At 48.4% G+C, this 14,653-nt stretch overlaps 5 protein-coding genes across 5 annotated transcripts; all 5 read left to right on the top strand.

Moving 5' to 3' along the window:
- Positions 1-903: 903 nt before the first annotated feature.
- AO090012000139 (DUF2945 domain-containing protein) lies at positions 904-1,276 on the top strand (the record flags this gene model as incomplete). Its single annotated transcript, XM_023236344.1, has 2 exons — positions 904-999; positions 1,070-1,276. 2 exons carry the CDS (start codon positions 904-906, stop codon positions 1,274-1,276), a joined length of 303 nt encoding a protein of 100 aa, XP_023091275.1.
- A 3,620-nt stretch (positions 1,277-4,896) lies between these two features.
- On the top strand, positions 4,897-6,434 carry AO090012000137 (putative MFS transporter; the record flags this gene model as incomplete). The annotated part of the gene is made up of 3 exons (XM_001727147.3): positions 4,897-5,034; positions 5,099-5,306; positions 5,359-6,434. The coding sequence occupies 3 exons, from the start codon at positions 4,897-4,899 to the stop codon at positions 6,432-6,434; spliced, it is 1,422 nt and encodes a 473-aa protein (XP_001727199.1).
- An 874-nt stretch (positions 6,435-7,308) lies between these two features.
- AO090012000136 (sugar porter family MFS transporter) lies at positions 7,309-9,122 on the top strand (the record flags this gene model as incomplete). The annotated part of the gene is made up of 5 exons (XM_001727146.3): positions 7,309-7,420; positions 7,481-7,907; positions 7,966-8,332; positions 8,384-8,669; positions 8,728-9,122. 5 exons carry the CDS (start codon positions 7,309-7,311, stop codon positions 9,120-9,122), a joined length of 1,587 nt encoding a protein of 528 aa, XP_001727198.3.
- Positions 9,123-10,545: 1,423 nt separating this feature from the next.
- On the top strand, positions 10,546-13,182 carry AO090012000135 (beta-glucosidase; the record flags this gene model as incomplete). Its single annotated transcript, XM_001727145.1, has 7 exons — positions 10,546-10,672; positions 10,734-10,927; positions 10,978-11,030; positions 11,093-11,315; positions 11,370-11,616; positions 11,670-11,832; positions 11,883-13,182. The coding sequence occupies 7 exons, from the start codon at positions 10,546-10,548 to the stop codon at positions 13,180-13,182; spliced, it is 2,307 nt and encodes a 768-aa protein (XP_001727197.1).
- A 541-nt stretch (positions 13,183-13,723) lies between these two features.
- On the top strand, positions 13,724-14,268 carry AO090012000134 (uncharacterized protein; the record flags this gene model as incomplete). Its single annotated transcript, XM_023236342.1, has 3 exons — positions 13,724-13,759; positions 13,823-13,904; positions 13,991-14,268. 3 exons carry the CDS (start codon positions 13,724-13,726, stop codon positions 14,266-14,268), a joined length of 396 nt encoding a protein of 131 aa, XP_023091274.1.
- Positions 14,269-14,653: the final 385 nt, after the last annotated feature.

The following is a 14,653-nucleotide window of genomic DNA, read 5'->3' as shown; positions in this document are numbered from 1 at the left end:
AGAATACTAAAACCATAGTAATGAAGAAACGACTACTTGTCGCAGAAGAAGAGAAAAACCTCTTGTTGAGAGCAGAGAGCATGTCACCAGAAGCCTAAGATAATAAAATGGCGGACGAACCCATAGCCTACAGTGAGATTGACTTGTTTCCTGTTGATATAATTGTAGAACCGAAATTCAAAGGTTAGCGACAGAAGCACTACTGGAGAGTGTCCTCATATTCCCTAGTTATGCTTCACATGGGAGAAGGTTGAGTGGAGTGTTGTCGATTGTACAGTTTCTGAACATGGCCGATGATGGCACCATTATCCTCCCCAGTTTCCAGGCTAATCATCCTGATAACGCTCTGTAGGGTGGGTAATCTAACCATGGGTTAGAGACGCTGTTAGAGATTGTTAAATGTGAATGATCCATGGACAAGGTGAAGCTGGTCCACTCATATTGCAACACGAATTCCATGTGCTTTTTGTCAGTAACGGTCCGAAAGACCGATTATGACGAGCCAGAAACCCCTGGAGATGTCTTTATTGGAGTTGACGTGCTGATGCGAATTCTGTACGCTTCGGTTGAAATCGAGTACCGCTTTGAGGTATGCCATGGTCTTTACCAAGACACAAAGTTGAAAAAAATAAAAAAATAAAAAGTTAATAAATAGTAGAAATAAAATTAAAATTAAAATTAAGAATAAATAATGGAATAAATTAAAAAAGAACAAGAGAGAGCGAGACGGACAAAGACGTTGGCCTTCGGGGATCTTCCCGGATGACGTTATTTTGACGGAAGTCTCCAAGCGCATACTCATATATAACATCCATTGCTTCTGTCGATACGTATGTTCATGAAAGCTGTCCCAAGAACATTAAAATCTAAGATTCAATAGTCTAAGTCAGTTCATATTACAATATGGTGAAAGGCGACGTTAAAGACAAGCACGGCGATACTATCCATGAGGGTGATTATGTCTTTACCCGCATTCGAGGTGGCTCACACCAAGGGGAGGTATACTCATACCCTCCTGTCTCATAGGTCTTGAGATATGAGACGTAGACTAATGCATACGCTAATATAGGTCGAAAGAATTGTCATGGACGAGCAGGAAGCCGAAGAGGAGGGTGTCAAGAACCCCCCGAAGGTGAGATGGTCCCGACTTTGTAGAGACTTTGTAGAGGATATTGCTGATATCACCATTCACACTATTCAGGTCGTATTTCATGATCAGCGTGGCAAGAAAGTCGCGCATAATCCAGAGACCCTAGAAAAGATGGAACATGAATAGGAATATTGTGGACAAGAATGTATTCTCTTCTAGCTTCCCATTACCACTTTGAATCAATGTGTAACTTGTATGATTGTCTTGTTTTATTATAATAGAAAGACTGAATTCCCTGCAACCAATGATAGTGCGAGACAACGTGGAAGTTGAGGGTTGATTGCTATGACATCACCCTTACGATAGGGAACTCTTCTACTTCCACTTCTACTTTCATATCAATATTTATCCACCTCTTCAAAGCACATCAAGACCTTGAATCGCCTTGGTACTCAACGTATGCAATAATAAAAAAGTGGCCTATATAGCATCATGCCGGGCATTCTCAATTACCTACAGCAGCTGGTCAATATCGCTGTCGCATTCATCCGGCAGCTACAAGAGCGCCATGTAGGGTGGCTAACGTTCAATCGCAAGACGGGCGAATTCACACGCGAGCAGCAACCACTTTTGAAGAAGCTCAAGATCCTTCTACTATTTAATCCGATCACGGAGTGGATAGATCGTACACATCTTCTCCGGCTATGGACTCACGAAAGGAGTCTCAAAGCGGGTAGGTTGCGCAGCACCTCGGTCAAGATTGTCACAAGTCATTAATTGAAAATAGGCATAATGGAAGGGCAACTGCAGTCACATTCCGAAATCAAAAGCTTCATCGAGTTCTATAAGATCGACATGTCCCAGTTCGAACCATCGGACCCGGAGGCTTACACGACATTTGAGGACTTCTTCATCCGGAAACACGCACCCGGAGCGCGACCGATATACGACGCTGACGACCCCACCAAAGCGGTCATAGTGTCTGACTCGCGGGTTGTAGTGTATCCGACGGTGGAAGCAACGCGCCGGTTATGGATCAAGGGTAACGAGTTCACCATCGCCAATCTGATCCGAGACGCGGATCGCGCAAAACGATGGGAGGATGGAGCGGTCGCTAGCTTTCGTCTAAGTCCCCAGGACTACCATCGGTATCACTCTCCCGTTGAGGGAACGGTGAAGTGGTTCAAGGCAATCTCCGGGGATTATTATCAAGTCGATCCGGTGGCTTTGCAGAGCTCGGTTAATATCTTGACGGAGAATGCACGGTGCTGTGTCTGTATTGAAAGTAAGGAATTTGGAGACGTTCTGTTTGTGGCCATTGGCGCGACGGACGTCGGCACCGTTGAGTACGTCTTCTGGAATTCTGCGATGTGTCGTCTGCTAACCGCTGATATAGAATCCATGAGCACATTAGGGAAGGACACCACGTGAAGAAGGGTGACGAACTTGGATTCTTCCAGTTCGGAGGATCGAGTATCATCGTGGCATTTGAAAAAGGCCGGATTCAGCTAGACGAGGATTTGGAGAAGCTCAGCCACCAGAGAATCATGGTCGACGTTGAGGTTGGGATGAGCATGGGTCGCTCCACAAAGTCTAGCCTGTAGTGAAACAGATTTAGGGAAGTATCGGCTGACGGGTGTTCGTGTTTTATTTCTGCCTTCCGACGTTTAAGAACACATACCAATTTGTTCTTTTTAGTCATACTATGTGTATTCAATCGTATAACAGTATATTTACTCGAAATTGGATCGTAGTAGTTCTCATCTCTTGTCTGCTACCACGTGGGATGCCATTTCGGGTTTAGAGCTTCATTCTTTGGAATATCAGTACTCCTCTCTATAATCTCTACAGATACAATCAGATTGAAGCGATAAGCGAGGAATCTCTAATCGCATTGTCACCGCTATGCACCTCAACAGTGAAGGTAACCGTCGATGTCCGATCCAAGAGCTGTACCATGACATACAGTTCCAATGTTGAGGTTGCATCCTTACGTTCCTTTACTAACTTTTTTCCATCTCCCTTATGGGGTTACCTAAGCAGTGCCCTGATAAGCACTATGGGCTAACTTATAAGTGGCTGTCCAATAAGATACTGGGACTACTTATACGATATCAACGCCTGGGTTTCCAGGAGATCCCAACGAATCATAAAGAAGCCTTATGGCGGCGAAGAAAAGATCAAATGTTTGAATGTTGCTCTACTGTGACCCTGGGAGTTTGTCGGGTCCATCAATACCCATTAAAAGAATGAACACAGCTTCAGGGAACCAAATTGGGTTCCGTCAAACTCCAGGTAAGGGAATATCTGAAGTTTGCTAGGAAGCTGGGTGGGGGGCATGATTCTGTGGCATGCAGGTGATAATATATATGGCACACGATAGCTTGCCACGCGAAAGACCCGTCATTCAACCGGATTATATAAGGAGACGTACGCATTACAACAACCACTTGAATGAGAGCTACAGAGACAATCATATTTCCAATTTTCCTCATTAAGCCTTGTGCGTCTACCTTACCGGTCGCGTGCTCGCTGCGAGTGCGATCCAGATAAGCGACAAGCAAGAAACCGATGACCCATTGCTCCCATGCAACCGAGACTACGAGGTACTACCCAAAGCTGCGGTGCCGTTGACACTAGTGAGGATAGAGAGTTTAGAGTGGTTGCTCCGCCCGCGATATTCAGGCACAATGGCAACACTACAGCTCTGGACTGAATTGATTTATTATCATAATTTAGTTTGAAAAATGACGTGTTATATGAGTACTTATCTCGTCATATCAATGAAACTTTCGGTGGGTTGTCCGAGTGGTTAAGGCTGGCCTTAAGATCCAGTGGCATTTGCTCAACCGCACCACCATTTTTTCGCTTTTTTTATTCTTCAGCATATGCGGCGGCGTATGTACAGAGTATATCCAAGTAGTCCTACTCCCCTATTTTCTGGCAGCTGATGCCGTGCCTTGATGGTGGATCTTCCTGTAATCGGCCCCTAGGGGCTGAACACTTGATGATCAGTTTGATGATGAATGATGCTGCTGTAATTCTAAACGGAAGAAGTAAGCGCTTGACCGCCAAGCGCTCCGCTTTCATAAAGCCGGCAGACCAAATGATGGTGACATTTCCATCCAGCGATCGCCTCCAGTTGTCCGACTCCAATAACAATCCCTCGTTGCTATGACAGACACGTGGCGTCGATGCATTCATCTTAGCCTCCATCAGAGTGATACTTGGGATTGCAACATGGCTATACTCGCTAAGGATCATGTTGACTATTTTTAATCTGCAAACTGTCCGCCGTGCGCCATGCGGAGATCATCGGACTCGGTCTGCGGTCGGTTCAGGCCTCCTATATTCCCGATGGGACCAATGAACGCTCAATCTCAAGTCTTTTCCAGGGGAGCTATTTGGCGTATGCATGCTTCTTTGTCCTGGCCTTAACGTTATTGGTTGTTGTGTCGAGAGTTGGAGAGGAATACGAGGCAAGATCGGCATCGCACACCCGCACTAGGGTTACTTCCTAGCGTCGCATGCCTGTCTTATCTTTGCCAATAATAAATCTGGGGTTGGATGTGACGGTATCGCGACGACTAATCGTTCGTTCCAATCACGGGCGGCCTCATTCGCCGTCGAGACCAATCGTTATCAACACACTGACTCAAGCACGGATGTTTTAGCGGACAGGTCTGATTGCTGTCGGGCAGCCTTATATTTATTTTTTCATTCTTATTAAATGGGCGTGACCGCCGCCCTTCACTCCGTTTGCTCAACAATTCGCGACATTGAAGCTCAGACTAGCCTATATCAATATGGGCAACGATCCGGTCTATGTATCTGAGGGATTCACCCCCGGGATGAATGGGCAACGGTCCTTGGTACACCGGGTGTATACTTACCCGTGGTTTCAAATCGTGTTAATTAGTTTCATCTGTTTTTGCTGTCCCGGCGTAAGTGGTGATGCTCATAGTCAGCGAATTATTTGAAGATGCTGATGCAGTATTCTTGACACAGATGTACAATGCCCTCACTGGGATTGGAGGCTCCGGCCAAGTCGACGGGACCGTAGCGGCAAATGCGAACGTTGCTTTACTCTCCGCCATGGCTGGCACGGCACTCTTCGTCGTTGGACCTATCTTCGACCGCATCGGACCTCGGGCCTGTCTGCTGATTGGAGGCTGGACATATCCATTGTATTCCGGAAGTCTTCTATGCTTCAACCGTAGGTGCTGCACCATCTATATTCTGCTACCCAAGTTGATGTTAGTTTCAAGGTACGGCGAACGGTGCCTTTGTTATCGCAGCTGGAGCCATCCTCGGTATCGGTGCATCATTCCTCTGGGTGGCCCAAGGTGCGATCATGACGACGTACGTCCCAGAATCGCAGAAAGGCCGCGCCATTGCAGCCTTCTGGATTATCTTCAATCTGGGCGGCGGCATTGGTTCCTTGGCCAGTTTCGGTATGAATTACCACTCAACGAGTGGAACCGTTTCGGACGGCACGTACATCGCTTTGCTCATTATCATGGCCATCGGATGGCTCATGGGGGCTCTGATTTGCCCGCCGAAATCAGTGCGAGTGTCAACTCTGCAAACCACCCCCGAGACCGAAAAGAATTGGCTCCACGTCGCGAAGCTCACCGTGAAAACGGTTTGTGACTGGAGAGTGATCTCCATACTCCCGCTATTCTTTTGCGCTAATGTATTCTACTCGTATCAGCAAAACACCGTCAACGGAATGACATTCAACATCCGGTCCCGCTCCTTGAACGGTGCCTTGTACTGGATCGCACAGATGTTCGGCGGACTCATCATGGGCTTCCTGCTGGATGTCCCTGGTCTGAATCGTCAATGGCGGGCTCGACTTAACTGGCTATTCCTATTCGTCACGGGGATGGCGATCTGGGGTGGAGGATACGCGTTTCAACTCTGGTACGATCGTCGCGTGGCGGAGGGCAAGAAGCAAGATGTCGACTTCACTGATAGCAGCATCTCCGTTGGGCCCATGTTCCTCTACATCTTCTATGGCATGTACGATGCCTTCTGGCAGTCGTTCTGCTACTGGTTGATGGGCGCTCAGTCGAACTCTCCCGCGGTGGCCGCCATCCTTGTGGGGGCGTACAAAACCTTCCAGAGCGTGGGTGGTGCGATGGCGTGGCGACTGGATGCGATGGGCAAGTCGCCAATGCTGCAATTTGCAGTCGACTGGGGCCTGTGTATGGGTTCGCTTGTCATTGCCATTCCGGCGGTGTTGGCCGTCACTCTCACCAATACGGATCAAGAAACGCTCGACGAGGTGGATATTAAACATAGGCAGGACGATACGACTGCGGACGGTCCTAAACCGTGAGTTGGAATGTAGTGCTGTCTTGATCTTTCTTTTTGTCGGCACGAACCAGTGTGGAGTCTTGGACGATCTAGGCAGCGCAATCTAGATTAGAATGACGTACATACGGGCTGTTCTATGGGTATATTTTCGGGGGGGTGGGTGGTGGATTTGACGATTTTCATTAATGTTATGAGATCAGACTAGTAATCATGATATCCTATAGGTCAATCTAATATTCATTGCATACATCACTGTTCGTTTCAACATGAAAATACCTGAGGGAAAATGGTACTACATGGAGAGCACTACCAAATGAGGCGACGTGAGCTGATACCTGGGTACTCAGGCACCAAGTACCCGTTCATCAAGCAGTCGGGTATATCGCAACCAGCTACACACCCACAAGCAATAACCTTAAAAGTGCTATATCGCTGTTACAAGCCAACATGATTGGAGCAAGAGCAATCACGGCATTTGCGATTTGATAGCCGACGAACGCTGCTCCCAATGGGGGAGATTATCCACATCAGGTAATGCCGAAAATGGCAAAAGCGGCCCGAAACGAGAAGAGTATATCCAATCACAAAGATGACACAGGTTACACCCCAAATAGGTTAAATTCGTCCGCAACTGAAGTGGATCATCTCGGTTCCCCGTGGGGTATGCAGAAAAATGCGGAGAAGCATTGAATCTCATCATTTCTGGCTTGGACGTACCGGGTCACTCTCTTCGGGATTCCAGACTGGTGAAAAGATATATATACCATCAACATGCCGTCGTGATGTGATCCTGTCGGGCAATCCAGACCCAATTAGATATACCAGCCATGGAAAAGACAATTGAAAAGCCTACTTTAGCTCATGATGAGTACGCGGACGATGTTGGTCCGGCGGACATGACTGTTGAGGTCAAGTACGACAACGGACAACTGCGAGATCTTCTACACTCTCCTTATGTTTTTGGAGCAGCGCTACTCGCCTCGTTTGGCGGGTTCTCTTTTGGTTATGGTATGGAGAATATTCCCTGGCCTTGTTTGGATCTACATCACTAACGGAATGATTTCTCAGATCAGGGTGTCATTTCCCTTATCTTGGTTATGCCGCAGTTCCGCGAACAGTTCCCCGAGACCTCTCCCGAAAACCCAAAATACGGATTCCATACCGGCTTTATGACGGGGATGCTCGAGCTGGGCGCTTTCATCGGGTGTCTATTTTTCCCAGCCGTTGCGGATCGCATCTCCCGGAAATGGGGGTTGACCGTGGCGACCGTATTCTTTGTTATTGGCGCTATAATTCAGACGGCATCGATGAACTATGGGACATTGGTGGCTGGAAGATTCATTGGGGGTGTCGGCGTGGACACACTGGCCATGGGGGCACCTTTATATATCTCGGAGATCGCTCCTCCGGCGTGGAGAGGATCATTGCTCGTGCTGGAATCTATTAGCATCGTTATTGGGGCAATTGTGGCATATTGGATCACTTATGGCACGAGGTATGCTATCAATGTATTTCCACTTTTCCATAATAAGGTTTCTGATGTGTGAGATTAGGGCCATACCCGGCGAGTGGTCATTCCGGCTTCCATTCCTTCTACAGATGTTTCCTGCATTGATAGTGGGTTGTGCGATTCATTTCTTCCCATTCTCGCCTCGATGGCTCGCAATGCGCGGGAGGGAGGAAGATAGTCTCTTCGCTCTTGCGAAGCTGCGCCGACGCCCTGTGCACGATGAGCAGGTACAATTGGAATGGAAGGGTATCCTCTCCGAAGTGCGATTTCAGCGACAAATGCTCGAAAAAGAATATCCAGACCACCAGTCTCGTCCACTTCTGGTCGGCCTGAAGCAGTGGGTTTCTCTCGTCCGCCCGAAGTATTTTCGACGAACACTTGTGGCATTGGCTATTCCGTTTTTTCAACAGGTATATTGCTTGATTACACGGGTTTGATGTTAGACACTGACAAGCGGATAGTTCTCGGGAATCAACGCATTCGTCTACTACGCCCCGACATTCTTTGAAGCTCTCGGTCAAAGCAGCGAAACATCTCTCATCCTCTCCGGAATGGTCAATATCTGCCAGCTGGTCGGGGGTATACCAATCCTCATGTATCTGGACCGCGTCGGTCGTCGGACCATGGCCATAATCGGAGGAGTTATCATGGCCATACCACATCTAATCATGGCCGGACTGATGAACCGATACAGCAATGACTGGCCTTCCCACAAAGCAATTGGGTGGTTCTGCGTAGCCCTCATTTGTACGTACCGTTTGTCCTTTACCCATTAAATCTTCCTATCAAACTAACAAAATACCAGATGCCTACGCACTCGCATACGCGGTATCCTACGGCCCCCTCGCCTGGGTCCTACCAGCAGAGGTATTCCCGAATTCCAAACGTGCAAAGGGTGTCGGCGCCGCGACTGCGATGAACTGGCTCGCCAACTTTATCATCGGGGTTGTTGTTCCGGAGATGCTCATTAAGCTTGGTTGGGGTACTTTTCTTTTCTTTGGGTTGTTCTGTGTGGCGGCGGCTATTTTCTCGTTTCTCTTTGTTCCGGAGACGTCTGGGAAGTCTCTTGAGCAGATTGCGGTTGTGTTTGGGGATAATTTGGATGGGGATGAGAGGGGGTTGCAGGAGAAGATTGCGAGGGAGACGTTTGAGAATGCGACGGCTAGGGTGTTGCATGTGGAGAAGGCTGGGTCGGCGTAGAGGGGGTGTTCTTGTAGTTGTATAGCGAAATATAGTGAAGGATGTATTGTTCAGTCTTCTTTGTGCTGCATTGAAGGAAAGTAAGGCACCGGTAGAATGCCTGTCTGCCTAAGGCATGACTATACTTAATCCCAATAAGGCAATTGTATCCACTGACTTAGTTCAAGGGCAACTCCCTCCTCGACAGTGCCAGATAAAACCAGTGTTTGGTATGTCTAAGCACTGTGCCATGCTTATGTACTCATATTATGTCTTGGGGAACACAATTTTATGTGTGAGGTGCGCAGAAAATGACATCATGCATTCTCTAGCTCTCACCTTGGTCAGGTTTAGCGTGTATCTAGAGCCAACGAGGATATTATAGTCCACAGTCCGAGTCCCGAACTTTTTAAGGTTCTTGACCTTAGTTGACTTTTGTGTCCGCACTGTCACTTAGCCTTGAGAGGTCATGTGAGTCCACAACCAACCCTACTGAGAACGCTTGCCCTTCTACGATTTCTTTCAAATTCCATTTCAAAATTCACCATTCCTGACTTTACTCTGTGGTTCTACTATACACCTAGGTTTAGATCTTCAAAGAACCCCACCATAAGGATGTCACAGACTTACTAAAACCACATCCACCCCGCAGAACGAAAGATGACCAAACAACAGTAATCACCCAGTCACACATCTAACCGGGCCACTTTAAAGCAAGCCATTGAGCACCTCTAAAGCGAACTAGGTCTAGTATAGACATTACTAATAGCCCGCTATACCAGTGTAACAGTCACATCTGCCGAGTCATTGCCCGACGGGATGACCACACGTCATACGGGCAGGCTAGCAGCCCATCGCACAGTCGACGGAACGACCCGCCCAAGACCCAATCCATAGGACAAGCACTGTACTATAGCCTAATTGAATACTTGGCAATGAAATTCATCGGGTTAATAATAGCGCGAAAGTCACTTCATATTCCCCGCAAGGTCATACGGTCAAGACTCCTCCGGAGAACTTCATCGGCTACTTTCCTCATCGCACATTTGTAACCTAGAGATCTGAGTAGAAGAACGGAAGACACGGCATGCGAGGGTACGGTCGTCTGCCGAAGCGGGATACTAGTCGAAGCTTCCCCGGAGTCTTGATGTGGGGTTAATGCGGGGAACGTGTACCCCAGAGGAGCCGGGATATTTTGAACACAGTACGGCAATGTGGGGAACCTTGCTATAGAGTCATGTATTTAGTTTTCTTCCTCTTGCACTTCTGCACACTAGGTGAGTAATTCCCCGATGTTTAACCGGTGGCCAATACGGTTAGATGTCAAGTCATGTAGTTGCACTGGTTGTTGTTGGACGCTGGTGTCGGGGAGAGTTTGTGGGGAGATAAATAGATTGAAAGTCCCGGGGTAAATGGGACAGGAAGGACAATAGCAACGGACAAAATGCACGCCATTGCGGGGTTGACTGGCCTTTTGGCCGGTGTTTCGCTGTCCTATGCTGCTCCGACGCATGAGAATATCACTAGCGATGCATATTTCTATGGACAGTCACCTGCTGTTTATCCTTCCCGTGTGTAGAGACCATTGCTTAATGTATAGTATGTGTTATGTATGCTGGCTCGTATATGTAGCTGAGGGTACGGGCTCCGGAGCATGGGCATCTGCTTACGAAAAGGCGAAGGCATTCGTCGCGAATCTCACGCCAGAGGAGAAGGTGAACCTTACCGCTGGTACGGATGCCGATAATGGCTGCTCGGGAAATATCCCGGCCATCCCGAGGTTGAACTTTCCCGGGTTATGTGTGTCTGATGCTGGGAACGGTTTGGTAAGTGGTTGTACCGGATACACAGGGACGGGGACTAAGACTTGGTTTAGAGAAGTACAGACCATGTTAATGCTTGGTCGAGTGGTATCCATACTGGTGCAAGGTAAGCCCTCGAGATGATCATTACAAGGTTTAAATTACACAGCTAATCTGTCCCCACTTCAGCTGGAACAAGGACCTTGCACAGAAAAGAGGCCTCCACATGGGCAGTGAATACCACAAGAAGGGAGTCAACGTTCTTCTGGGTCCCGTGGTAGGCCCACTTGGTCGCATAGCAGAAGGTGGCCGGAACTGGGAAGGCTTTTCGGTGGACCCTTACCACAGTGGTCTGTTGGTGTACGAGACAATCCGTGGTATTCAGGCTGCAGGTGTGGGTACCTCGACTAAGGTAACTAGGCCCATACCCTGACAATCAATTACCCTGAGACTAACGGAGGAGTAGCATTATATCGCCAACGAGCAGGAAACCAACCGAAACCCGGAAAGCACCGACGGTATTGATGTCGCCGCCGTCTCATCCAATATCGATGACAAGACCATGCATGAACTGTATCTGTGGCCGTTCCAGGACGTGGTTCGTGCGGGTAGTGTGTCGATCATGTGCTCCTACCAGCGCATTAACAATTCCTATGGATGTCAGAACAGCAAGACGTTGAATGGGTTGCTGAAGACGGAACTTGGATTCCAGGGTATGCAACATCCGAGAATTTGGTAAAGTCCGTTCTTGACTCACTGTGGCTAGGTTATGTTATGACCGATTGGGGTGCCCAGCATGGTGGTATTGCTTCATCGAACGCTGGCTTGGATATGGTCATGCCATCAAGTACCTTGTGGAATTCGAATCTTACCGATGCTATTGCCAATGGGACCATGGAGGCATCAAGGCTCGATGACATGGCGACTAGGTAAGGCTGTCTACCTGCACCGTATGGGCTTCATGACTAACAAGGTCTAGGATTATCGCATCGTGGTACCAGATGAACCAGGATGCTGGATTCCCGTCACCAGGAGTAGGGATGCCAGCGGATGTATACGCGCCACACCAAGCCATCATCGGAAAGTCCTCCGATTCAAGAAAAGTACTTCTTCAGAGTGCCATTGAAGGACACGTTCTGGTAAAAAACAAGAACAACACCCTTCCCTTGAAGTCACCAGAGATGATCTCCGTATTTGGATACGATGCAAAGGGGCCTGACAGTCTAGGCTTCGCATTGGAGTGGCTTAGCTATAGCCCGGCCATCCAACCAAATCACACGTTGATTGTGGGCGGGGGTTCTGGTGGAAACTCTCCTGCGTATATTAGTGCACCTTTGGATGCTCTCCAGCAGCAAGTGATCGAAGACGGTAGCTCCATTCTATGGAACATTTCCGCCCAAGACCCAGAGGTTGACCCGAACACGGATGCCTGTCTCGTGTTCATTAACAGCTATGCAACGGAAGGGTACGACCGTGCTGGACTAGTTGACGAGGGAAGCGATGAACTAGTGACCAACGTCGCTAGCAAGTGCAGCAACACCATAGTAACCATCCACAACGCTGGTATCCGGCTAGTCAATAACTGGATCGACCACGAGAACGTCACCGCGGTTATATTCGCTCATCTCCCAGGTCAAGACTCCGGCCGTGCACTGGTGGAGTTGCTCTACGGCCGCTCCAACCCATCTGGCAAGCTCCCGTACACAGTTGCCAAGAGTGCAGACGACTACGGTGCCCTGTTGCATCCCAAGCTGCCGGAGGGACAGTATGGACTCTTCCCGCAGGACGACTTCAGCGAGGGAGTATACATCGACTACCGCGCCTTCGACAAGCAAGGCATCGAGCCGCAATTCGAATTCGGATTCGGACTGTCATACACCACATTCGACTATTCTGGACTGAACATCGGTCAGGTCAGCGATAACTCCACTAGTCGTTATCCTCCATCCGCCGCCATCCAAGAAGGTGGAAACCCTCACCTGTGGGATGTAATCCTCCGGGTGTCTGTTGATATCACGAACAGCGGACCCGTGGCAGGTGACGAGGTTGCGCAGCTTTACGTGGGTATCCCCAATGGACCGGTCCGACAGCTTCGCGGGTTCGAGAAAGTCAATATCCCAGTTGGACAGACGGTGACGGTGGAGTTTGCTTTGGGAAGACGGGACTTGAGTACCTGGGATGTGGTGGCGCAGGAATGGTTGCTTCAATCTGGGACATATCAAGTGTATGTGGGAAGATCTAGTCGGGATCTGCCTCTGCAGGGGGAGTTCACTATCTGAGATATTATAAAGAGATGTGATGTCTGAGTGAGAGACTAATGCCGAAGAGAAGCTATCTAGATTTGTGAAGGGGAAATGAGACTTCATTATGTATCTTGATGTCCAGTACGAAATGATATGCCCATAATGATCATCGATGATACACTGCCTGCCCTCTCTTTCCATAACTGACTAGTACTACACACCACCAGTACATCCCTTTCTCATCTAGCACACACATAACTGCACAAGCGGATTCGGAAGCAGACACAGGGCCAGATAACACCCATATCTCCATACCGAAACCCCAACACAACAAAATAGCACAACACAACCATTCACTAACCAACAGCAGGTGCTATCACACCATCCACCATCACCTCAGTTACAAATCACCTCCTGTCATAAACATCCCTCACATCCCTCTCCCAACACACTTTCCACCTCACAACCACCAATCCACCATCAACTTCTCTCCTCAAACCCAAACAATCCTCAACTCACATAAACCTCTACAAAGACCTCCAAACTCACCAAGTTCAGCAAAGGCAAAACAAACAAAATGCCCATAACCTGGACCGCCGAAGCCGACGCAAAGGTACCCAACCACCACAATCCCCTACCAATAACATCCCAACTAACAATAACAACCCAAACCTAGCTTCTCCTCGGATTCGTTGACCAGTGCAAAGATGCCAACTTCAAGCTCGATTACAATAAGCTGGCTGCGTATGTGGGTCCAGGTATGAGCTAGCCCTTTATTTACCTTACAATCAACCAAGCAATGAAAGAGGTTAGACTAATACGGTACTATGCATTATGAGAATAGATGTAACTGCCTGCGCAGTCGTCAACCATGTCATTCGTCTCCGGAAATTGATTGCCCAAGAGGGAGGGGGCTCTGCTGCGAGTACTCCTGTTACTTCGCCGGCTAAGTCGAAGTCTACGCCGAAGAGAAAGGGGGCTGGGGTCGCGAAGACGCCGACGAAGATCGCAAAGAGAGATATTAAGCGGGAGAGAGAAATGGGGGATGAGGATGAGGATATGATGCCTGTGCAGGTGGTCATTGAAGTTAAGAAGGAGGCCGAAGAGGAGGTTGAAGAGTAGTTGCGGAGTGGGTTTGCTGGGATTTGTACTTTGCGGACGCGATTTGGCTTTTCTATGGATGTTAAATGTTGTTTCTTCTGGCTTTTTAATGAAGACGTGGTAGATATGGTTTGGGAATTAATGAAAGAAGTTCGTCCGCTATAATTCGACTATCAACTATCAACTATCACGGTACCATCCTTCCCATAGAAACACGCATGATGGTGACTACTAGATTCTGCCATCCACCCTAACAGAAAACGAAATCTCCAGCCACCATAACAACATCCAATCCATAGAAACGCCCCACACATGAATACATGTCCATACCAACCCCCCCCAACGACAACACCCAGAGAACTACCGCGCGGCCATGATGTTCTGGTAACAGTAAAAACAGTTCAAA

Source organism: Aspergillus oryzae, chromosome 4, assembly GCF_000184455.2.
Source record: "Aspergillus oryzae RIB40 DNA, chromosome 4".
NCBI classification, from domain to species: Eukaryota; Fungi; Ascomycota; class Eurotiomycetes; order Eurotiales; family Aspergillaceae; genus Aspergillus; species Aspergillus oryzae.
Note: the sequence above shows the minus strand (reverse complement) of the source record. Positions and strands in the feature narration are given on the sequence as shown.